Source organism: Odontesthes bonariensis, chromosome 23 (assembly GCF_027942865.1).
Source record: "Odontesthes bonariensis isolate fOdoBon6 chromosome 23, fOdoBon6.hap1, whole genome shotgun sequence".
NCBI lineage: Eukaryota > Metazoa > Chordata > Actinopteri > Atheriniformes > Atherinopsidae > Odontesthes > Odontesthes bonariensis.
Genome location: NC_134528.1, coordinates 15,874,334 through 15,897,268, shown reverse-complemented (window position 1 = coordinate 15,897,268; position 22,935 = coordinate 15,874,334). Strand labels below are relative to the sequence as shown.

Here is a 22,935-nt window from a genome sequence, read left to right as displayed (position 1 = left end):
GCTGGTCGCTTGGAGATGTGTCACTCTAACACACGTTTCCATGCATGTGCAGCCATAAAGTACACACTTGCCTATTATTCATTGTCTGTTACAGATACACACTTTGACATAGACAATCTCTCTCTTTCTTTATTTCGCTCTCTCTTACACACACACACACACACACACACACACACACACACACAGATTCTTTCTTCATGCAGCCGAGTCTTGTCCCACAATCCCAGTGCTGGGGAACCAGATAAAAGGAGCACTCGTGTTCTTTCCATCCTAACAGTGCCCCCTTTTTATGTCATTGTAATGTAATCTTATTTAAATGAAAATCAAACCCTCACTAGTAATTGCATTTCTGACTGAGGTGGTCTGAGTTTTGAATAAAGCATAGCTTGTCAAGCTCTGACAGAATATGTGCTGGACATTCTTAAAAAGAAAAAAAGGCTAACAAGCAGCAAAGAAAAACATTTTGATTGTACCATGGGGAAATCTGTCAGCACAGTGGCTTCTATTTTGAGAAGAAACACCCCAAGGAACAGGAGTTAGATCAAGATTTGCAAAAAAAAACAAAACATTTGGATGAATGGAGTATAAAATTTGTTTAACGTGATCTCATGCTATTAAAATGTGTATGTGTTTTTTAAATGCATCTTCTGGATACGGCTGCTTAAATCTGAGACAGAGTTAGCAGACATCCTTTAATGACATCAAAGGGATTGTTCAACCCCATGCCAAACATGCACATTTTTTCCATTGGCTGGTAGTGAAGCTTTCATCTAACCGAGATGGAAGGCTCCTGCTTCTGATAGTGTGACTGGATGTGGACAACGATGGCATCCTCCATTTGCTGAAGTGGTTAAGTGGTGAACCAAAGTGTCTGTCAAATGGACAATGATTTCTAAAACTCAAATATATATTTTGTGTAATAGCAAAAATATTGACGCAACATAAAAAACCGCAGTTGAGAATAAAAAGTTATCATCAAATGTGAGTGTTGGTTAGCTTTTTCAATTAAGCGTCACTACATGAAAAAAACAAAAAACAGGTGAGAGCAAACTGATGAGAACAGAGGATTTGCTGTGATCATTTATCCAAATTAGGGGACTTCAAAGAGTCATTACTTCACCTGGGATGTTTAAGTCCTGTACAGATAGTATGTGAAGTCACAAAGACAGGAAACAGGTTAAAAACATCACCAATTTCCATCCACTGTAGGGGGTGGAGATGCAGCAGTCATTGCTAGCAGCCCTGGTAGCACCCGCCACTTCAGTCTTGGCTCTCACTGCATCCATATTTCGTGGTTCTTTGTTGGTATATTCTGATTAAAATAAATACTGTTCAGTAAGACAGATTGCAGTGTTGCTGATGTCTGATATTGCTTATGTTGGAGATAAGCGAGTGCAGCTTTTGTTATAAGTCAGGAATGAAGAATGCCAATATTGTCTTTATCTAGTCATACCATAGTCAGTGTGAAAAAGTTCCTACATGAAACAGGTCAAACCATAAACTCTTTTATTTGATGAACCAGGTCATGGTTTCTGGACAGACCCACTTCAAGAGGTAATATCTGCAAAACTTGGCAACTCACTAAAAATCTAACTTGATAAATAAAATTATAGGCAAAGGAAAAGCATTTACAGACTGTTGCTCAGGTCCAATAAAATCTAGATTTTATACATGGCATATCATCTAACAAAATCACTATTCAAGATGTCTGTGCAGTGAATTTGGCTCTACCAACATATACAATGATCTCTCACAAAGATCGTTAGAGAAGGCAAAATGTCTTGAACCTTTTTTTTTTTACACAGGCCACATGGTCCTATTAATGTGATTCATCTCCTGTGCATGCATACTGGAACACAGTCTGTGATCCAATAAACTAGCAAAGTCAAGTTGCAACTGTTACTTAACTGTAATTACTGTGCAACTAAAGCCTGGTTTATAGTCGGTAACGCAAGACGCAACGCAAGACGCAAGCCGCAACGCAAGCCCTTTCGCGGTTGCAAGCCCCCCCTTGCGTGCTTGCGTGTGTCACCTCAATTTTCTAAACTTCACGCAAGACGCAAGCGCAAGCCACTGGCTGTGGTCGAAACCGCCCACTACTTGATCGATGTGACAGTATGCAGAGCGTTTACACACAGTGCACTTCACTCCTGCCCGAGCCCAAATCAGCCGGCCTGAAAAGCTGATTTCCCTTAAGCTATAGGCTAAACTCTGTAAATATATAACTTTAGCAACATTTGAAACATTTTCAGGCAAGAAAGTAGTCGTTTAGACCCCCAAGGTGTTGAAAATCTTACAAAATACCGGCTATTTACAAGAAGAAGAAGAAGCATGAATCTATGGAAGAGAGACTTGCCAAAGAGGTCCTGGCGGTGAATTTCCTTTCATCGTAGTAGGCTTGTCATTGAAAAAACCCGCTACTCCACCTACTGTCCTGGCGGTGAATCGCCACGCAGCACACGCAAGCGCCGACAAAGCAAAATGAAGTATAAACGTCTCGAGCCATTAACATACGCGCAAGACGCAAGCGCAAGGGCAGTTAAAAGAAGTATAACTCAGCCTTAACAGTGCTGAGTATCCTTGCCGCAGACAGCGGTCAGATTGCTCTCAGTTTGGCGAATCAGGAAGCAATTCTGTTGGGACACATAACAGCCACTCACAGGGGAGCCACATAACAGCAAATGTCCACCATCTGAAATGACTGAAACCTTTACATTTTTGTTAGCTGTTCAGGTGAACACTTTATTTAGCGACTTTTACCTTGCATCACGTTTGCATCATTATCTACTTGGCCACTAGTTTCTCAACAGAAGAAGAACTGTGTTGCTATGCTTCATTGCATACACAGTGGACTCGTATGTGTCCTGATGCTGATGGGTTGACTTTCATTCATTTCTACTGTTTTATGGTTGAGATTTTTGGGATTAGACTAAAATAAAAGTTACAGCACAGCGGTGGGATACGTTAGGTAGCCACCATACATGCATGTGTAGCAACAAGGATGTTCTATAGATAAAACAGTGACAAATGAAAGTGACTGTAAAACTGACTGTATATAGCATTTGTTCAAACTGCTATGAAATTTTGAGGTCTGGGAAATAGTACTTGAAGGAAAGATTCAGAGCACATTCAGCAAAATTGGTGTTAAATTTTGTATAATTCAAATTCCGAAATTGTAACGAGTGAACATCCACGGAGGACCACTGGGATCAACACCACTGTGTGCTCCACAGGCTGTTCAGTGTCCGTCTCAGTTTAGGCAGCAGTCTCGTCTAACTTAAGCTCAGCCAGGGAGCTGAGGTCACACCTTCTCAAAGTAATCAATCAGCCAATAAGTTTATGTTTATAAGTCAACAAGAGGTAGATGTTAACATATTTGTTTTCTAACATACTATAAAGCTATTTTTTTCATCTTGAAGTCTTCAGGATTAGTTCTGATGTCAGAATTTATTATGGACTCTGACCCATATTCATCAATAAAACAGTTATTTGTCAATAAATTCTGACCAGAAGACATTGCACTTTGTGCCATTGGAAATTTTCAGATACAACTACGAGATCAAGCACTCACTACAACTATGTTGCAACTGCTTGGCAAGGCCAATACGATGAATGCATCATCTCACTGATGTTTCCTGATTTGTATTATCTGTTCAACCTATTCCTTGGGATTGCCCATGGCAACAACCAACACTTTTCCACTCCAAAATCGCCCTGACTGTCACAGCCTGTGCAGATGATGTCATTATATCGCTGATACACATCCCCTCCTCTGGCATTGCCTTGTCTGGAGACATTCACCAATCATAATATGTGCAGGCTCTCAAATCCGTTGCACTGGCAATTCAAAGCACCCAGGGGAATCATTTATGGCGTCTTGAGGGAGCCTTGAGCAAGCTTGGAGAATACCTGTGCATCATGTCAGACGCTTTTGGCCCGATTAAGAAGCAGCAATCTGGCGGGTGGGAGAAACAATGGCAGGACTGAATCAAATCCTTAATCCCCTACTTCACTTGGGTGAGCAAGAAACTGAGGAGCCAATGAGTGTGTCTGTGTCTGTGTGTGTGTGTGTGTGTGCACGTGTTATTGAACTCAATATCCTGTGCAGATACCTTCTCTGGGCCTAATATCTACTGGAGATAAATGTTTCAAATTAGAGGAGTGCTTTCTTCTTCTTTTTGAACCAGTCTTATCTCCCTCTTATATCTCCTCTTTGCAGACTCAGAGGTGCCGCTAGCCCAAACAAACACCACCAAAGGCATGTCCTCTCTCCCCTAGTGAGAAAAGAAACTCATTCACGTTGTTTACCAAGACAAAACTAAATTGCCGTCTTACACTGCCCAGCCTCCAATTAAAGACCCCAGCACTTCCTCCCTTTGCATGAATCCAAAGCACTCTTCACCCCGCTTCAAAAGCTGAGTTCAAAGCGGTATAACTGGAATGCTTGGCGGGGAGTCTCTTTCTCCTTTTGTCCCTGCGCTTGTGTGATGTGCACGACAGTCTCCTCATCTCTTTCACCCTCTGTAAAGATATGAGAATGATGGAGTGGCACTGTGTGCAAGTTAGTCCAAGCTGCTCTTTTGAGCCTTTGGCCAGTCAATACCAAGACAAAGGATGAGGGGAAGAGGAATATTTGTGCCTGTAAGGTGCACAAACATTGATTTCAGAGGGGGAAAAAAGCTGAAAATAAAAACATAAAAACTTGCAAAGCAGATAAAACGTTTTACTCAACCCAGGGTGTGATCTGTGTCTAATGCTGCCATGTCAATAAATGGAAAAAAAAACCTTATATTTTCTTAAGTACACACAGACACAAATACACAAAATGAACTGGATTTTATTGGAGCTTTTCCTGTTTGTATTCAATGTTATTCTGTGCATGTAAGTGTCTATGTCATTACATGTTTTGCCTTGAAAAATCTGGATAATCCTCAGAACCCTTGGTAATCTGGGTAAATTTTAGATCAATCTCTATCAACAGAGATCAAAACAGGCATTGTTCCATGCTAAAATCTCTCTGGGTTTTGCATGATTGGAGAAGAGCTGTGATCGAGGCTGTCTTCCATGGTGAAACAGTGCAGACCGGGAGTTAAAAACCAGTTCCTATCTCCCATCTTATAACAGCCACTAATTTTTTTTTTCTGATAAGGCTGGTGGTATTTCCCTGGCATAAAACTAAAGCTTTTTTCTTTCAGATAAGTTTTCAGCTTAACTGAGCATTTTATAATAGGCATATGAAGGTATTGTATATTGATGCGCCCTTAAGCCATCCATTTGTGTGTTCCCCCCATGGGAGGTGGCTGTGGCTTGGGTCAAAAGGATTATTCAGTGCTGTTTTTGGTTGTCTTTCAGTTTGTCTGCATGATCACACAAAAACTACAAAAACAAATTTAGTAAAAACCTATGAAGAGGTAGCACATGGGCAAAAGAAGAAACTTTGGTGGAGATCTGAATCACTGTCTTTAGAACTACAAGACATGATCCAAGCCTCAGCAGAGGACTGAATGAAAAAAACATGAAAAAACATAACTTTGAATACAACAAAGCAAGAAGTAGACATGAATGTTGATGTTTGGCCTTGAAGCTGAAAACTCTGGAGTTGGATGGAAGCAAAGGTCTTAGCTAACTATAAAACCACAATAAAGCATTCAAGTGAATTTGGATAGGAGTTGATTCTGAGCCTCAATAGTTCACTGCGTACAACAGTGGGTCTAATTTAACAAAACTCCTATGATGGTAGGTATGAAATAAGCAGAAGTTGTATACCCAAACTCATCCCACTTCTTTCTCTTCCACTTGCAACACCAGTCCTGTCTCAGAACACAACTGCAATATCCTGCTCATGTGCACTTTCAGTAATAACTGCAAAATGAGCTGGTTTTACTCCCTTTTCAGTCATTTGGACTCGCTTTGGGTTATTTGAGCTATATACTGTACATCCACATTTTTCAGAGCTAAAGAAAGGCATTTCTAATAAAAGGCAGAGACATTTTAACATTTGCTACATTTCCTGTGATAAATCAAAATAACAACACTCACCCACACACATGCACCCTCGACCTGTTCAAACTTTGCACTAATATTTTCTTTCTGTGCCTGTGTGTCGGTGAATAGTGAAAAGAATTAAGCACCTCACTGTGAAGAAAAAGGTTAGGTTATTGGCCACACCCCCTAGACATGGACAAGGGTCTCCTAATAGCTAATACTTTTGTTTCACAAGATGAATAGGCAGGCAATAACCAAATCAATTTAATCTGGCTGCCACACACCACTATTATTACAGTATGTTTTGCAACTGTGAAAATGTAGCTTCGTAGCTTAGAGGTTACTGCTGTTGTCTAAGATTCTGGATCTAAAGTGTTGCACTTCCCACATGCTGATTGAACTGATTTATGTACATAGGTTTCCTGCGGCTACAAAAAATCATGGCAGTGTGTTAAGTCTTGTACTTTTCTAGATTATGTTTCATCCTCTGAGGCTTATGGTCATATATTTTTGATAAATCCACATGCACTATAAAGAAGTTATATTCGTTTAGCGTCCTTCTCTGTGAAAAACACAAGATTTGGCTTATCTCAAAGAATGGCATAAAAGTCTCCTGAGCCAGACACACAGGAAAATTGATGTCCACCTATAGAAGATAAAAATAAATCCCAGAATGAAAACTGTGTGCCCTATGAGAGCATAAAACATGCTTCGTGGCACTGGCTTATGACCCCATTAATAGACTCTCGGTCCTGGAGAAATCAGAAGGCAATGGGAGTTAAGTTTTCTCACTGACTCTCGGAGCAGAGGAGTCAAGTCACTTCTTGAATCAGTGTGAATTTGTAAAGCCTCAATCTTGTGGGAAAGGCCTGGGGCCTCCAATTTCTTTTCCCTGTACCCTTTGGCATTTGCTTTATTCTCTAACTACACCACAGAGTTGTTATGGGATTGCGAAAAGTCCAAGCAAATTGTTTCTAACGCAATAGGAAATTGAAAACTTTCCAAAAGCAAAAAAGTTTGAAAAATATTATAAAAGGTTTCATGCACAGGACCAATCTCTGATATCTGTTAGGAGCGATCTATGACGGACCACAAAGAAGCATTTTGTCATGATACACATTTGGTCCAGTGACGAACAAATGGTGCCTTTTAATGTTAATGATTGCTTGCATTCATATCTAAAAGGAAATTTCCATATCATTAATGTGTTGAATGTGACAATATTAACCTAAAGAATATATTGTAGCACCTTATAATATGTGTGTTCTTATAACATTGTAGCATAATCTCTTCATATATACAGAAAAATATTAGCTCAGGCAGGCCTCACTTTTATATTATTCTTGTGGACAAATGCTGTAAGGTCATACATTTTCAAGGCCATCTAGTATGTACATGTTCTGAATTTGTTTTCATTCTGTAGATCAATACACCAAGACTGCAGAGCTAAAAACAAATTTTAAAAAAGGAGAAGAAAACAGAACCGAGCACGTACTTGGATCGGACAAGATAGCATCTGTCTTGGGCACAAACTGGTCACAGCGTAGGCCGTGGTAGCCCTCCTTACACCTGTGAGAGAGAGAGAGAGAAAGAAAAAAAAAGAGAAAAAAAATCCAGATTTAACATCAGAAGTGAGATAATCCAAGCTAAAAGTACCAAGTCCAGCAAGAACTATCAGCTGAAGAGACATTTAAGATAAGGAAAGTTGAGAACAAAAACCTAGACAGAGGAAAGAATCAACGCCTCAAAGTGGAGTGCATGCTGTGCACTGGGATGATGGAAGGAGATACAAAGACATCGTTGAGAGGGGTGGAGTGAGAAGAAAGAGAGGAAGGGGAAGAGAGCTGGAAAGGCCCATGCAGTGCCTGCAGCCTCACTGATAGCACATGACTGACAAGAATGCCAGGTCCCCATGGAAGAAATGAGGATGGAGAGTTCTTGGCGTGATGCAAGTGACGCAAGCTCTACAGTGGAATGGAAGCTGCCATAGCTGGAACACTTATATAAACAAAGTCCTGGCACAGTCCAAATATTTTCCTTGACTGCCAAATAAATATGCGCACACTGTTGATTACTGTAGATCCTTCTGCCACTGTCACAGACACATCCACTGAAATTGCATCATTTGATACTTGGCTGCGTAAGTTGCAGTATTTTAGCTTTCCATTTGACCACAAAACTGTATATCACGATATATGTTACTCCTTTGTTCTTTCCTTCCAATCCAACCGTGTAAACTGAATGCACAAATGAGTTTCATCATGGAAGTTGTGGACAAGAAAAAAAAAAAGTTTGGTGCCACTCTCTTAGCACATTGTTTTGGAAAATCAACAGTAGTTCTTGTCTTAGAGTAACTGAGGCATGCTTATTGTTGTTTTCGATAGTGGTAATGATTTTAGCTCATGCAGTGGGGTGACCTATCCCTCTGCACTTTCAAAGCTTTGGCAAGACGAATGCTTTGATGTCTGTTTCAACATAAAGGGAGAATTTAGTCGGAATTGTCTTGACTTTCTCTGTTTCATCAGCCAGTATATTACTGGTAGACTATGTCAGCTTAACTCCTGCACATTATCAATCAATATGTCCAGCACATTTCAGTGTAAGTAAAATATTCAATGAGTCTTTCTCAGTTTGACTTGACCTAATAGCGTGAAAAACAAAAGAAAAACAAAACAACAGAACCAACAACAAGCAAGCTATGTAAAAGAAGGTGAGCAGCAGTTCAGATCACAAGTGGTTGGTTATGTGAAAACAGTGAAAAAATGTGTTGAAATTCCGTGTCTTTACAACTTGGAAAGCAGTTTTAGCTCCATTAGTTTGGTTGCTCAGCTCAAGGCGTGTGGTTTTCTATTTTACTAAAGATTAATATATAGATCTCTAAATATACCCAAGCTTCCGAGCTAAAATTGGATTATTGTATATATGAGAGACAATTTTTTGCAGTTTTGGTGAATTTTGGTGCATGTTTTGATGACAGAGCTTTATTTTCAATTTACTTTCCCTACATTAAGAACAAGGAAATGCTTAGCACTGACATCTAACTGTCAAATGTTTCATGTTCAACAAGCTACCATTTTTGCTAAATTTGCCTGTCTATCCTTTTGTTTGAGGGTGTGGATGCACCAGATGGTTTGTTACACAGAAGCATCTGGTGAATTCTTTGAGGGAAGACTGTGTTCAAAAACATATAGTGCAGGCGAACTGTCTATCGCGAACAATCCAGACCTGTCTGTTGCTGCCTCAATAGAACACTTATTTCCAGCCAGAAAGCTAAAACATTTTGCAAAAAAGTGTGGAGTTTAGGGAAGCTGTATAGATTCAATTACAGCTGGTTCTTCCATACAAATCACCCTTTTACCAACCTTATAACCTCATCTGTTATGATAACTATATATGTTTTACAAACAGTTAACGATCATAACTAAAGTTGTAGCTCGATTAAGATGTGAAGTAGGGTGGGATCACAGATACTGCCTAGTCGGTGCACCTAGACATCGTTTATTCTAACGGATGAGGTAATGTCTTGAAGGTTTCTTCATGTTATTGGTTCTGTATAGTCAGATCATGCAAGTAATTTCGACTAACATAAGACGCTCACTTTCAGTCAATTCAACAAGCCATAATTTGCTGCTAATGATATGTGGTGAATTCCCTCATGGTACAGTCTTGTTATTTGTGGTCAAAACAATCATTAGAATGAATGTGTCTGTTGAACGGTGTCCTGTCATACTTTTAACATTAGCTTGGTGTCTGGCATTGGGCCAATTGTTGCAAAACGTAGTAAGCTGTTGTTGTAATGTGCTATGGATAAATTAGCACTGAAGTAGACTATTGAGTTGCACAGTGGCATGGAAATAATAATATGGTGATGTTACACTTCCAACCATCACTCTGTAATGTTAAGTAACTATATACATGAAGATATGCGACACCAGTTTACTCATCTACTGACATTTTATATATTATTATATAATTTTATTATATAACATATTATTATAACATATCACACCTTCAAATGATGAGCGTCCTTGGAAAAAAGAATAGAAAATAGAGAAAAAAAGGAAATTGAGTGTGAAAAGTTTTTTTTTAAATAAATATACACCTGTCAGACTGAAGGGTGTGATTGTTAAAACAACCATTTTGCTGTAAAAATCTCTATCTGCAGCTCCAACTAGTGGGGCTCATTACTGTTCAAATAATCAGAGAATGAACTCTCTAAATCTTAAACCTAAAACTCTTGTTGTCATTTCATTTCCGAGGTAATAAGCAAAATTCACAGAATCTCTGTGCTCAGGCAACCAAAGGGGGATAAAGAACCTGCTTTTCTCCTGTCATTGTTTCTCCCAAAGCTGTACTTCCACGTCTTAATCAGCCAGAAAAAATAACTCGTAGGAAAATCAATGCAGAATTTCAGAACTTACTTGTTAATCTTTCTTTCACCATACTAATAGAATGGTTGTTTATAACTTAAGAAAATATTACAGTGACTTCCTATTGGGCTGGGAGATTTTAATTTAATTTCTTGTAGCATTATCAGTTGTAATAACACATTTCTTTGCTGATTTTCTGCGCTAAAAAGCATCAGCTGGATTCTCAAGATCGTCATTCAGAATGAACCCGGCAAACACTTTTTCTAACAAAAAAAGTGTAATTATTTTAGTGATATGAAAAGGAACAATATCCATCCAAAGCTTAGCATTAATCACCGCGGAAACTGATAATTGAATTGTGCATTTTACACCAACATGAGGCATGCAAAAGAGCATGTTAAATGGCTCATAAAGCACCAGTCCAAATAATTATGGCAGAAATATCAGATTGATTATCAAATACAAAACTGATTTGCATGCGAGAAAAAAGTCACAGTGGGAGAGGGGTTAAAGATATGAGGAAGGTGGTCACATGATTTAAACTTGCATCGTATTGTTAAAATGTTGTGTACTCAAAATTTTATAAAAAAATGCTTTAATGCGTGTCAATGAAACTATGCACCGTTGGCAGTTACAAAGTGTATGGTAAAGATGAAAGCATATTCTCAGTGCCCAGATTCAAATTTTCACTCATCTTTAGGTTCTTATGTGTTGTCAATTTTTTCTTTGTAAAGTTGAAAGCCTGAAAACAGCCAATAATGTAACACAAAATTCAAGGCAGCACTCAAATCAGATTTCATGGGTAAATCGTCTTTCCCTTGCCATCGTTTGCCTCTGTCATACATCCCACCTTTTATTCCTGGGTGTGAGTTGAGATGGCTTGTTAGTATTCTGAATCACAAACCCAACAGCAGAATGCCTGTCTGGCGATCTGTTTATGTCTGGGCTTGCTTTCTGTTTGTCTACATCTTCATCTAACCTCCCCCCCCACCATCTTTGTGCCACTGTGAAATAAGCTCAGCTGTCACTCAATGAGATGCAAACAATGCTTTGTAAATGTGTTTGCACGAACATGGCGTTGAATGCTTGAATGGGTAATAAACAGTGTGAGATAATGACATGCTTTCAGTGTGTGTTTGGTTTGTATCTCCAAAGAGGGTAACTGGAGAACCAGAGTTTGTATGCGTGCGCTGGTGTGTTTCAAGAAGGAGAAATATATCGAAGTAAACCCAGACATGTTTGTGTATTGGGGACATATATGTCAGCTTTCTCTCCACTGGGGGTTTTCCTTGATGTCTTGTCGTATGTTTTTCCCCTACAGTTCCCGAGTTGTCTTTGACTACCCAGCTGCTTTTAACACATGTTCCAGTCATAGAGAAAAAACATTTCTGAGTCTGGAGGATGATGGAGGGGTGGGGAGCTCTGCCTCCTAACTAATCACCATCGTGCCTGTTAATTAGCGTGAAGAAAAATGGAGGATGGTTTGAATGCGAGGGGAGCATTCAAACCACAGGCATATTAGGTTCATCATGAGCTGCAGTTAATATACTGTCACATATGCTATAGCTGGTGAGGTAGAAGAAGCGTAATGTCAAAGCTTCATAGTCAATGCTTTTCATCTACCCATTCTTTGCTGTAATTGGACATTTTATATTGGACTTCAATTAAACTTAAACTGAAGTTCAAGGTTCATTCATGACCACTGAGGCAGCTGTTTCACTTTCCAAGTCTTTCTTAGCAGTTTAAAGAGATGTCAGCTGTTCCCTGCTATTTCCAGTCTGTGAGCAAAGCTAAGCTAAAAGGCTCATGCCTGGAACTTGATGCTGACTCTGCAGACAGGCAAGGAGTATCAAAGTTCTCCTCTAATGCTCAGAGAGAGGTTCTTGGAAAGTTCCTTCGAGAACTTCCAATTCATGCTGCCTCAATTGCTGAGGTATAGTTAATATTCACATAACATTCACATTCTAACAGAAAAAACAAATGTACACATTTTTACAAATATTTACTTAATACTGATTTTGTGCTCATAACCTATACTATAGCGCAAGGTATGAGCTGAATTACTGTTCATGAGTAATTCATTATACAAGGTGATTGCATGTTTTTTTTTTTTTTGTGGCCCATAATATTCAATCCACTGACACGTGACCTGAATAGCATTTTCCATCTTATTACAACGCAACATTCTAGGAAACATGCTAGGAAATGTCAGACATAAACATAAAATGCTTTCAGATGCGGTATCACTGATAGCCACAAGGCACTGTCCCCAAAACATCTCTGAATTAAACAGAATCGATTAGAACAAAATGACTGAAAAAAAAAAAAAAACTAATTCAATACATTTGTCCCACAGGTAATTATAGTACAATTAGCTTGTTTCGCTTTAATCAGTTTCTATTGGTCATTATTACAATAATTCCATTATTAGGCTGCCAAGTAGCGGGTGCACCAAGTACAGAGGTGGAAGTGGAGGAAGATTCTTGATACTGCTCAAATGCAAAACCCAGGCCGTGGCTCTTTGTTGCACGTCATCCCACTGTATCTCTCTGTACTCTGCTGTTTATCCCCTCTCAAAGAAAGAAATGAATTGTTCAATCGGCCCCAAAAGATTGCATCTTTGTTTTTGCATTTGTCTATTAGGTTTAAGAGCCACTGAGCTCAGCTTCCGATACCCTTCATGTCTATGTATTGTGAGAACGGATCTCGTGTGCCGTCAGTACACCCTGCACTGAGGTTAAAACAAATTCAACTTGGCCGCAGCACTCTATGAGGATGTCAGTACACAATCGGAGGGAATCTGGCAGATCTGTCACCCACCACAGACAAATTGCCTAACTTTCTTTGAGGGATTGGTTGCCTAAAGTTGGTTCTTCTGTCTCTTTGTGAGTCTTGGTGTGACTCTCGACAACAGGCTGTGAAATTGCTCCCTACTCAGCCTGAAGTAAACCTGGGAGCAGAGCAGCTCCTGAACAACCCTTAACTCCCCAAACTCCTGTCTTGACCAGAGGATATTATGAACCCACACCCTCCTAGCTGCTGGTCTTCTCCTCATTGTCCTCTTCACTAACAGCAGGTCTTTCCTCTGACAGCTTGACTGATGTATCCTCATCCAGACCTGCAGCTGCTCTACAACCTACCAGCCTGCACATGCTATATGAAGCAGCTTTAATTGGTTTTATACAATCTGTGGTTGCTATCCACATGAGCCGATGAAGGTGAGAGAAAGACTTGCGAAGTAAACTCAATAAGGAGAGACACTGCATGTTAGTAAAACTTAGAGCGTGATCTGCTCAATTCCCAGTGACTGGGGAGCTGACTGAAAGTATCTACACATCACTTGAAACACAAGATAATGCAGGACTGAACCAGATTTTCTTTAATTGCATGAATTCTTGGAAATTACTTTCTTTAGTTTCACTATCAAAGGCAATCATTATTTGGCAGCAGGGGTTCTCGTCACACTCAATAGACACATTTATCACACAACACTAAATCTTTTGATTCACTGCCAAATTTCATATCACTCGCCAACTGGCTAAGTTCATATGGTTAAATATCACTGAAATAGACGTTACCCTCCATTTCCATAGCTTGACCTACAAGTCATGCATAATAAAATCAAAATTTGCATGAAGCACAGGTGCAATGTGGCATTATGTTAATTCTGAAATATTGCTATAAATTATTTGGATTTCATTTACTGGGGGGTTGGTGATGTTGTGCTATTGTAATTTGCGCATTTTTGACATGCAGCACCTGCTGCAGTACGTAATACACTCCTTTTGTATGAATGCAGCAAAGGAAGGATCTATGGGGACACAGCATCACATCGACTTAAGCTGTATTTGCTTTCTACCACAGCCTAATTCTCATCACTGAGAGGTTGAAGATAAGTAAAATCAGTCCTTTATCTTCAGAAAAAAAAGAAAAGCGCCAGTGATCTAATTTCTTCCATTATAAGATATACATACACGAAAAAATACCTCACTGCACATCATTGCACACACAATGATATGCATACACATTTGTACTGCAATCCCTTACAATATCAAATCCCTCTCTCATTGTTATTGATGAGGCAAAATATGGTATGAGTTGGCTACAATCTTTCCAAATTGTTATACAGTAAAATATAAAGCTCAGTCAATGGACGACTGCTTCCACAAGTAAGTTCATATTTTGCAAAAACAATACAAATTCCTATCTGTCTTTTGCACCAGCGAAGAGAAGCTGGTGTGGACATGATTTATACTTTGAGCCAATTTGATGGATGTCTGGTAGAACATATGAGCTGTTTACATAAACAAATTATATGCATATGCTAGGATGCATTTCTTCAAAACTTTAAGAGGCCAAAAGGAGGCAAAGCAAGTGGGGAAACTGTAATGGAGGAACTTTTCAATTAATTTGAAGTAAATAAGTGGATGTATGCAGAATGCAGCCAAAGCAGTTGAATAACTGGCACAATGAAATTAAAACAGGCTTTATAACTTTGATGATAAACCTTTACTGTTAAGAAGCTATTTCATTTGCTAAAGACATGAAGGGGATAACATATGATATATAGCACTAAAATGCAGTGATTAAAAAAAATCAGTGCCAGATGTTGCACATGAAAACGCATCTATTGTTAATTTGAGCTTCATTAAGGTTCTCACTAATGAGCCTCTTATCTGTAAGGACATGGGGAATAAAGTTAAGTAAGGTTTGAGTGTCCTCATTTCTTTTAACCCCCATCTTGGATCTTATCTTGAATACATTTGGGTTCATGGTAAATAGTGTTTACAGTTTATTACATTTTCTTAGACTGTGCGCTGGTGTAATTGCTGCGGCAATGTGCCCATTTTGCTGCAGGGATCATTAGATTTTCATAAGCTAAGACAGTAAACAACTCTGCTGCCAGTCATCTCATTCATCAATTAACAAAAAAACAAAGAAAAAAAAACACAATCTTACTATCAAATGTCATTTGAACTAACTAGATAAAAAAACAAATTAATGAATAAAAAAATCTTATTGTGTGTATGGCACAAAGAGAAAACACAGCATGTGATGTTCTTGTACGGCGTTCCCTATCCATAAAGCTAAAAAAGGTCATTAAGCTCTCGGAGAATAAAGACATCCTGGCGTATTTGCCTTGCACATCAGCAGGACTGAATGTAAAACTGGAAGCTGACACTGTATCAGGCAGGCGTGCACAGTACATCATGATGGCACTCCCAAGATGTAAGCCTATAACAGGTGGTGTTTCAAAGGACTAGAGATAACAGAGAGGAAGAAAGGGCTGAGGGGGGATGGACACAGTGAGACAGACAGGACGCCTCTGAAAGGGAAATTTTCCTCTTCATCTTCAGAGATTTCCTTTTTGCTTTCTCGTGTGTATGAGTGTGCATGAGCCATAATAAAAAAAGAAAAGTGAAACTGGGAAATTCTATTCTGTTTTCAGAAGAGTTAACAAATGAGAATGAATTCACCAGTATTGCAATAATATGCATATATAGCTCCGTAATAATAGATATTTGCATTGCACTACATTTTATCATCCAGCCATTCTCTGTGTAGTGATTCATGATTTAGAAGCTCACCAGCAGAAATGTTTCACCTCCAAATTAGACGAAATGAAAACAAACAAAATGGGGTAAACTGCTTTAACTTAATGGGGCAAAAAAAAAAATCACATCTATAGCAATATATAGTCTAATTTGTTTTTTCTAAACACAAGCACAGGGTGATCTTGAGCACTGTTTGGTGAGAAAAAAGATTTTCCAAGCAGGGAATCTAGTATTTTAGTCCTTTCAACTTAAGGGGGGGGGGGTATTTAAATCTTGAAAAACATGGAATTGTAGCCATGGCTCAGAGACACCTTACTAAGATCTTGCTTTTTGTTTCAGGTCTACTGCAGTAATTTACAAGTGAAATCACTCTTCAGTGGTTGAAGGCACAACCCCAAAGAGAACTGAGGTCCGTTTCACGAAGCAGGTTTTGTGAAAAAGTTGATTAACCCTGAAATGAGGGAAACCCTGAGTTTTCCGTTTCACAAAGGGAGGTAACTCAACCCCGAGAAAGAGGGGTAACTCTAGCCTGTTTCACAAAAAGAGGTAACTTAACCTCACGGTCAGTTACCGTAGTAACAGACTCTCTGAACATAACCTGGTCGGGACCAGGTTTTATTCAAGAAACCTCGAGTTTCTCTCTGTCTCCGTTCTCTTTCAGCCACACACGCCATCTGATTTCCTCATTCATTCAGTCAGCAGAGCGAGTTCTTCTACTTCTAGAAGTCCTTCAGGCACAGTAGGAGATGACTGTTTCCACCAACATGTCCTTTTGACAACGATCCCGTGGATGAAGGTGCAGCATTATTGCGCAGAGAAATAAATATTCGTCGGAGATGGTTATCAGACCGCGCATAGATTTTTGCATTTACAGACAATTATCTTTTTGAGCGGCACCATCAGAATGTGTTGGGACAAAAGAAAAAAAAGACATGAAAGACAAATAAATATTTTTATGAATAGGCTTAAAAAAGACATATATAGGCCTATTATATTTTATAAAGGCACTCGTGTCTTGGGAGTGGACTCCCTCCACTGATTCCCTCAGCCACTGGCCTTCCGTTAGAGGTGGTGGTGCTGGGCACCACCCGTTTTACGGGCATCTGCCCTCTTTCTGTTGGCTCAATAGAAGTCTGTGTTAGTGTAAATAGGCTTAATTATTTAACAGAACATGATATAGATGAGAAGACATAGTTTATGTGTGTGAAAACAGCATTATGTTGGGGATAAAATAACTGCACAGTCAAATAGCCACTTAATATTTATTTTACAGTGTAAAACATGATCAAAATGAGGTACCTCCATGCCGAGGTCTCACCTGTTTGAACAATGTTTTTATATTTCATCTTAAACTGCTGCCAAGTGCGCTTCTCCCCCGTGAGATTGCACCACCTAAATGAAATAAATGAATGGGCTACCATTCAAGCAGTTTCCCTGTAATATTATTGTGATTGCAAAGGACTACATTTAAACTTACACTTCTGCAGCTGCAGCGGTGTTGCACTTATTTCTAAAAACGTATTGAAACTCGCCTTATGAGCGCATTAAGATTTCCAATTCGAGGTTGGTGAAAAACGTAGCCCCTCCTCTTCCCCGTTGCCATGGTGACTCGTCGAATCGGGGCTCCATTGATGCTGGCTTTTTAAAGTTGTGGTGCACACGCAAAACTCAAGGTGAACCTACTCAGAGTTGATTAAACTCACTCAAATCAGCGTTTCTGGAACCGAAAACTCAGGGTTTTCTATCTCAGAGTAGATCAACTCAGAGATCAGGAATAGACTCAGAGTTGGTTGAACGTGCTTTGTGAAACGGACCCCTGATGGATAGATGCCTGCTGCCTGTATTGACACCCTTAATCTTCTGAATGTGCTACACTCTGAGAAAGACTGGGCTGCCTATGGCAATGGACAGGGAGTAAGATCCATATTTTTAACAGGTGTGCATATATTCAAAACATTCCACATATACAGCGCATGCTAATTCTGGTGCAAAAGGGTATTGGTAGAGATTTCTAAAGGCTGAGTTATACTTCTTTTAACTGCCCTTGCGCTTGCGTCTTGCGCGTATGTTAATGGCTCGAGACGTTTATACTTCATTTTGCTTTGTCGGCGCTTGCGTGTGCTGTGTGGCGATTCACCGCCAGGACAGTAGGTGGAGTAGCGGGTTTTTTCAATGACAAGCCTACTATGATGAAAGCAAATTCACCGCCAGGACCTCTTCGACTGGATTCATGCTTCCTCTTCTTGTAAATAGCCGGTATTTTGTCAGATTTTCAACACCTTGGGGGTCTAAACGACTACTTTCTCGCCTGAAAATGTTTCAAATGTTGCTAAAGTTATATATTTACAGAGTTTATAGCTTAAGGGAAATCAGCTTTTCAGGCTGGCTGATTTGGACTCGGACAGGAGTGAAGTGCACTGTGTGTAAACGCTCTGCATACTGTCAGATCGATGAGTATGCCGTTTTCAAGTAGTAGGCGGTTTCGAACACAGCCAGTGGCTTGTGCTTGCGTCTTGTGTAAAGTTTAGAAAATTGAGGTGACACACGCAAGCACGCAAGGGGGGGCTTGCAACCGCGCAAGGGCTTGCGCTGCGTCTTGCGTCTTGCGTTGCGTCTTGCGTTACCGACTATAAACCAGGCTTAATGCTGCGTTTTTGGTACTAGGAGGTCAGAAATAGATAGTTTGCTTACCACAGAATCCTTTAGATTCTGTAAAATTGGCATATGTGACGCTTGCAGGCCAGGTGAACACCTGAGACTCTTTATTATGATCCTTGAGGCTTTCCTAAGCCGTCTTTGGTGCATTTCACATTTGGTTGTATGAGGAGTTGACACTAATCTGGTGCCCACTCAATAAATTCCTTCAAAGTCTCTCCATATACTTGGACATAAAGTGTAATTTGTCAGGAGATACACTAGTGTGCCAGGCAGGCATTCTACTTGTGAATTATGTGTAAATATGTGCATATTTTGGTATACTATGAACAGCTGCAGTTAATAGCCAATACATCTTGGTGTTAGTTTGCCAAAATATAAACAATAAGAGGGTAAAATGCTTGGCTAAGGTGAAACAAATACCTTCACAAATGACTAAGCTGTAGTTGTCAGTATGGCAAAATGTACTTCTAAGCTGATACATTAGGAGCGATAACTACGGGAGAGCCTCCTTGCTATTTTAAAGATACCAAAGAGCTTATGAAAGCCATCAAAACAAAATCTTACTGAACCACCTGAGACAGTTCTATGACTTATATTATTCATTACACTTCTCTCTGAAAGCGACTGCTAGTGGCAGACAGCCACAACACATTCTTCTGGCTGCCTCCGCTATGATGCAGTGCATTACAAATTTAGCAGAGGTGTTTGAACTGTACCTTGAGATGACATAATGTGATTATGAAAGATGATAAGAGAGAAGAGTGAACCCACTAGAGCCCGTGACTGTCAATGAGGTGGATAAAAACTCATCAGCCTTGATATCATTTACATGGTCCTTCAGGACTTATGCCATTGAAAAAGTGATTACGCTCAGTTGTGTTATTTGAAACCCTGATAAGGAACAAATAAGAGAGAAGAAAACAACAACTCTCATCAGTTATGAAAGATTTAGTTGATTTTTTTTATTCGTCAACAGCCTATCTGACACCTTTTGTATCATGAACTGAAGTAGCATCAACGCAGCAGGAGCGTGAGTTATCTAAATAATTCACCTCCCTCTGGTAATGGGTAGGTGAATGTGTATGTAAAAACAACGTCTTGCTCATCACATCACAGAATATGGGGGCTTTTGTCTATGAGTGGTTGATCCACTCAAAGTAATGCAGATCCCTTGCATGTGAAATCTGACTTGAATGCACATAAATCTTGAATGTACTGAAAATGTCTAATGTCTTCTAAGGGGCACTTTACATGGAAACGAAAACGGGTTAAAAAAAGCAAAACCTTTTTGCGGATGCACTATATCGTTTAGATGGTAACGACGTTTTGGGGGCATGAAAACGCAAAAAAGTGAAACCGCCCTCCTGAGTGGAATTCTTGAAAACGCTCCACTGTCGCGCCACCGTGTAAAGGATGAAAACGCAAAACTGCGTTTCTCGTCACATAGAAAGTAGAAAGACTTGGTCTTGGTAGTGTTGACACCTAGCCATGTGGCGTGTTTACTGCATCGATAAATATGAAACGTCACACACTTTTGCGTTTCCGAATGCACGCAGATTTTCACCCTAAAACGCTCGTCTAAATGCAGATTTAAAAGTGAAAACGAAACGCCACTTTTGCGTTTTGGTTTCAGATCGTTTCCGTGTAAAGGTAGCCTAAAGCTTGAAGAGAAATTTGACAAAATTTTGATTACTAGTTAGTTTGAAGAGCATTTTAAAGTTCTGCTGATGAAAAAAAAGGTTACGAGTGTGCGTGAGGTTACTTTTTGTTCTTTTTGGGGAAAAAAGTGCTGTTCTGATCCATGACTGATTAAACGAGAAATCAGCCGTTTCTGCAACTGGACAACAAAAATGGGTAATACTTGCTGTCATGAGACAACAACTGAAAGAATTCAATTTTTCAGCTTGTGTGTTCTTTCTTGAAGTCTTATTTCTGGTTGGGAACGAGGTCTCTGTTTAGAATAGCTGTGTGGAACAGCCACCTGCTGACCATACCGTGGAGACTGGTATGTTCTCTCCAAACCAAATAACAAAACAATGAGAAGTACTTTGTACTGAAGCAGCCACTGAATGGATATCCAGCTAAGAACAGCCTCATTGAGTCAGTCCAACTGATACTACTTAACTTGTTCTAAGAATTCTAAACAGCAGGTCTGCAAAATATCTTGAAATATAAACTGAGGCACAATCAAAACTGCATCTATTTTTGTCAGAGTAGTTCTGGATGGGCTCTTTGGTGAAAGTTGAATGGTTGTACATACAGACCAGTTTGGCAGGCCTTTGGTAAGGGGGGAGGTTTAACTAAGCAAGTATTTGACTTTATAAAAGAGGCTAATATTCAGAATGAACTTATATAGGATCGCATGGGGGTAAAAGAGTGTTTTTTGCTTTAGACAAGCAATTTGTCTTCAGAATATTGCAATTAAAACATCAATACACTGAGAATATACAATAAGAGTCTGGGAGGGGAAGCTGATCTTTCTCATTGTACACATATCAAAATATCTTGAAACACAGTTATTATCAGCAGCATGAAAGGAATGTTCCAAAAAAAGCTGTAAAAGAATATAGAAATAAATTATGATTTAGTTTCAAACTTCATAGATTGAAACTAAGGGAGGACATTTTTATTTTTCCGTTGTACATCTAAAACTGAACTTTTCTGCCATTTATATAAGAATGGATTTTAGTGAAGTCATTGTGGGTTAAAATTGTAGAGATCCTACGTCGCTGGTATAGAGATCTTAAATACCAAAAGTATCAAAAAAGTACATTTTCTGTGCATTGGTCGGTGTGATCAGAGCTGCCAGGATTATATTGGAACACTGAAAAGCGGATAAATGCCAAGATCGTGGAAGTAATCAGAAGATTATTGAGCTTAATGAACTTAATTAGTTTCAGCTTTCACTGGAATTAAAACAATACCGACATTTGCGTTGTTGATATGACAGTGGGGTAAAAGTCCCACACAAAAAGTGACCTGATCTGTTGTATTTGAATTTTGATTATGTGGTTAAGCTGGGGTAATTGCAGATGCGGCTTCACATCTAAGCCACAAAGCTCCCCCAAATACACAGGTAAGTGTGTGTGTGTCCTACATGCTTTTTAGAAAATTGTATTCATTTGAGTTTGAATACATTAACGTCATTGAAGTAAAAGTGGATGCTCAGTGTGCCATTTTCCTGTTTCTAGTAAATCACTGCTCTATACTCATGTTTACACAAATAGCAAGACTTTCAATCAGTAGCCTAAGTATGAATGCTGTCAGCATCATGTTCCATACTCAGGGATTTTTACATAAAAAAATGGGTGGAAATTTCTGAGTGGGAATGCCCTCAAGAGCTGAAAGTAAATACTACTATCATGCACACCGGATTATGCTGTGGTTTCCTCCATAAACATCAATGGAATTAGTTACGCCTATTTTCCAGTTTCTCATCTTGCCCTACATTGTGCAAATCCGGCTCTGGTTTTTTAAGCATCTGGGGGATCATTCTGCTCTTTGATGCATGACAGAGTGCAAAAGCCATGACGCCACATAGCTTCAGGTGTTATCACTGATCAGAATTCATATTAGAAGCTTATCAAAGAGGTCGAGTAGAGTTAACTTTTTGTCTCACAATGCATGAGCTACTCTTCCTTTTATCCTAAGTGCAGACTTACTTCTGTGGAGGGACATAGCAGTTTTTTGGGGGTCCTAGCAGCGAAGCTGCAGGAACCCATTGGATTAGTAGCTTTTCCTATTATTATTATTTTTCCGTTTCCGCTGCAACTGAAGTCTATGGCAGCCCCCTGAACGCTATGGTAAAAAGTTGTGAAATTTGGCACACGCAATCAGCCAAGTGCCAAATTAAAACTCAAGAAATTTCATGGCCCAAGTGCGTACTCTCTAGCGCCACCAACACGCCAAAGTTCAAAGTACATTCAGCCTAATAACTTTGGACTACATGGTCCAAATTTCACAAATGAGGCATCCCTGGAATCCTTGGATCATGACGAGTCCAACGCACCCTATGACGTCAATTTGCGTGTGCCTAGATTTTCCGCCATTTTGAATTTTATCAAAAAGCTTAAAAAAGCATTTCAGGTCACAGAGTTTGTACAATTTTCACGAAACTTGGCACATACATTCTTAAGACCAAGCCGCACAAAAGTTATCCAAGGGAATTTTTAATTAGGCTTCCATTTTTCCATAAAAGCCAATCAAACTCAAGGTTGACGCCCCCAAACCGGAAGTGAGGCCATATCTTGGCAACCATTTGATGTTATGATGTCAAACTTATAACACAGATTTAAGACCAAGATGGTAAGAGGCCCAACAAGTTTGGTGACGTTCGGCCTATAGGTGGCGCTATATGTAGCCAAAAT

The 22,935-nt window shown here is 39.5% G+C and overlaps 1 protein-coding gene across 1 annotated transcript in view; it reads right to left on the bottom strand.

Annotated features, from left to right (window-relative positions):
- nrg3b (neuregulin 3b) overlaps positions 1-22,935 on the bottom strand; it is a 218,378-nt gene that overhangs the window by 30,806 nt on the left and 164,637 nt on the right. The window contains exon 3 of the mRNA XM_075457485.1: positions 7,481-7,554. Coding sequence (XP_075313600.1) covers positions 7,481-7,554 — 74 coding nt within the window. The remainder of the gene's footprint in view (positions 1-7,480; positions 7,555-22,935) is intronic.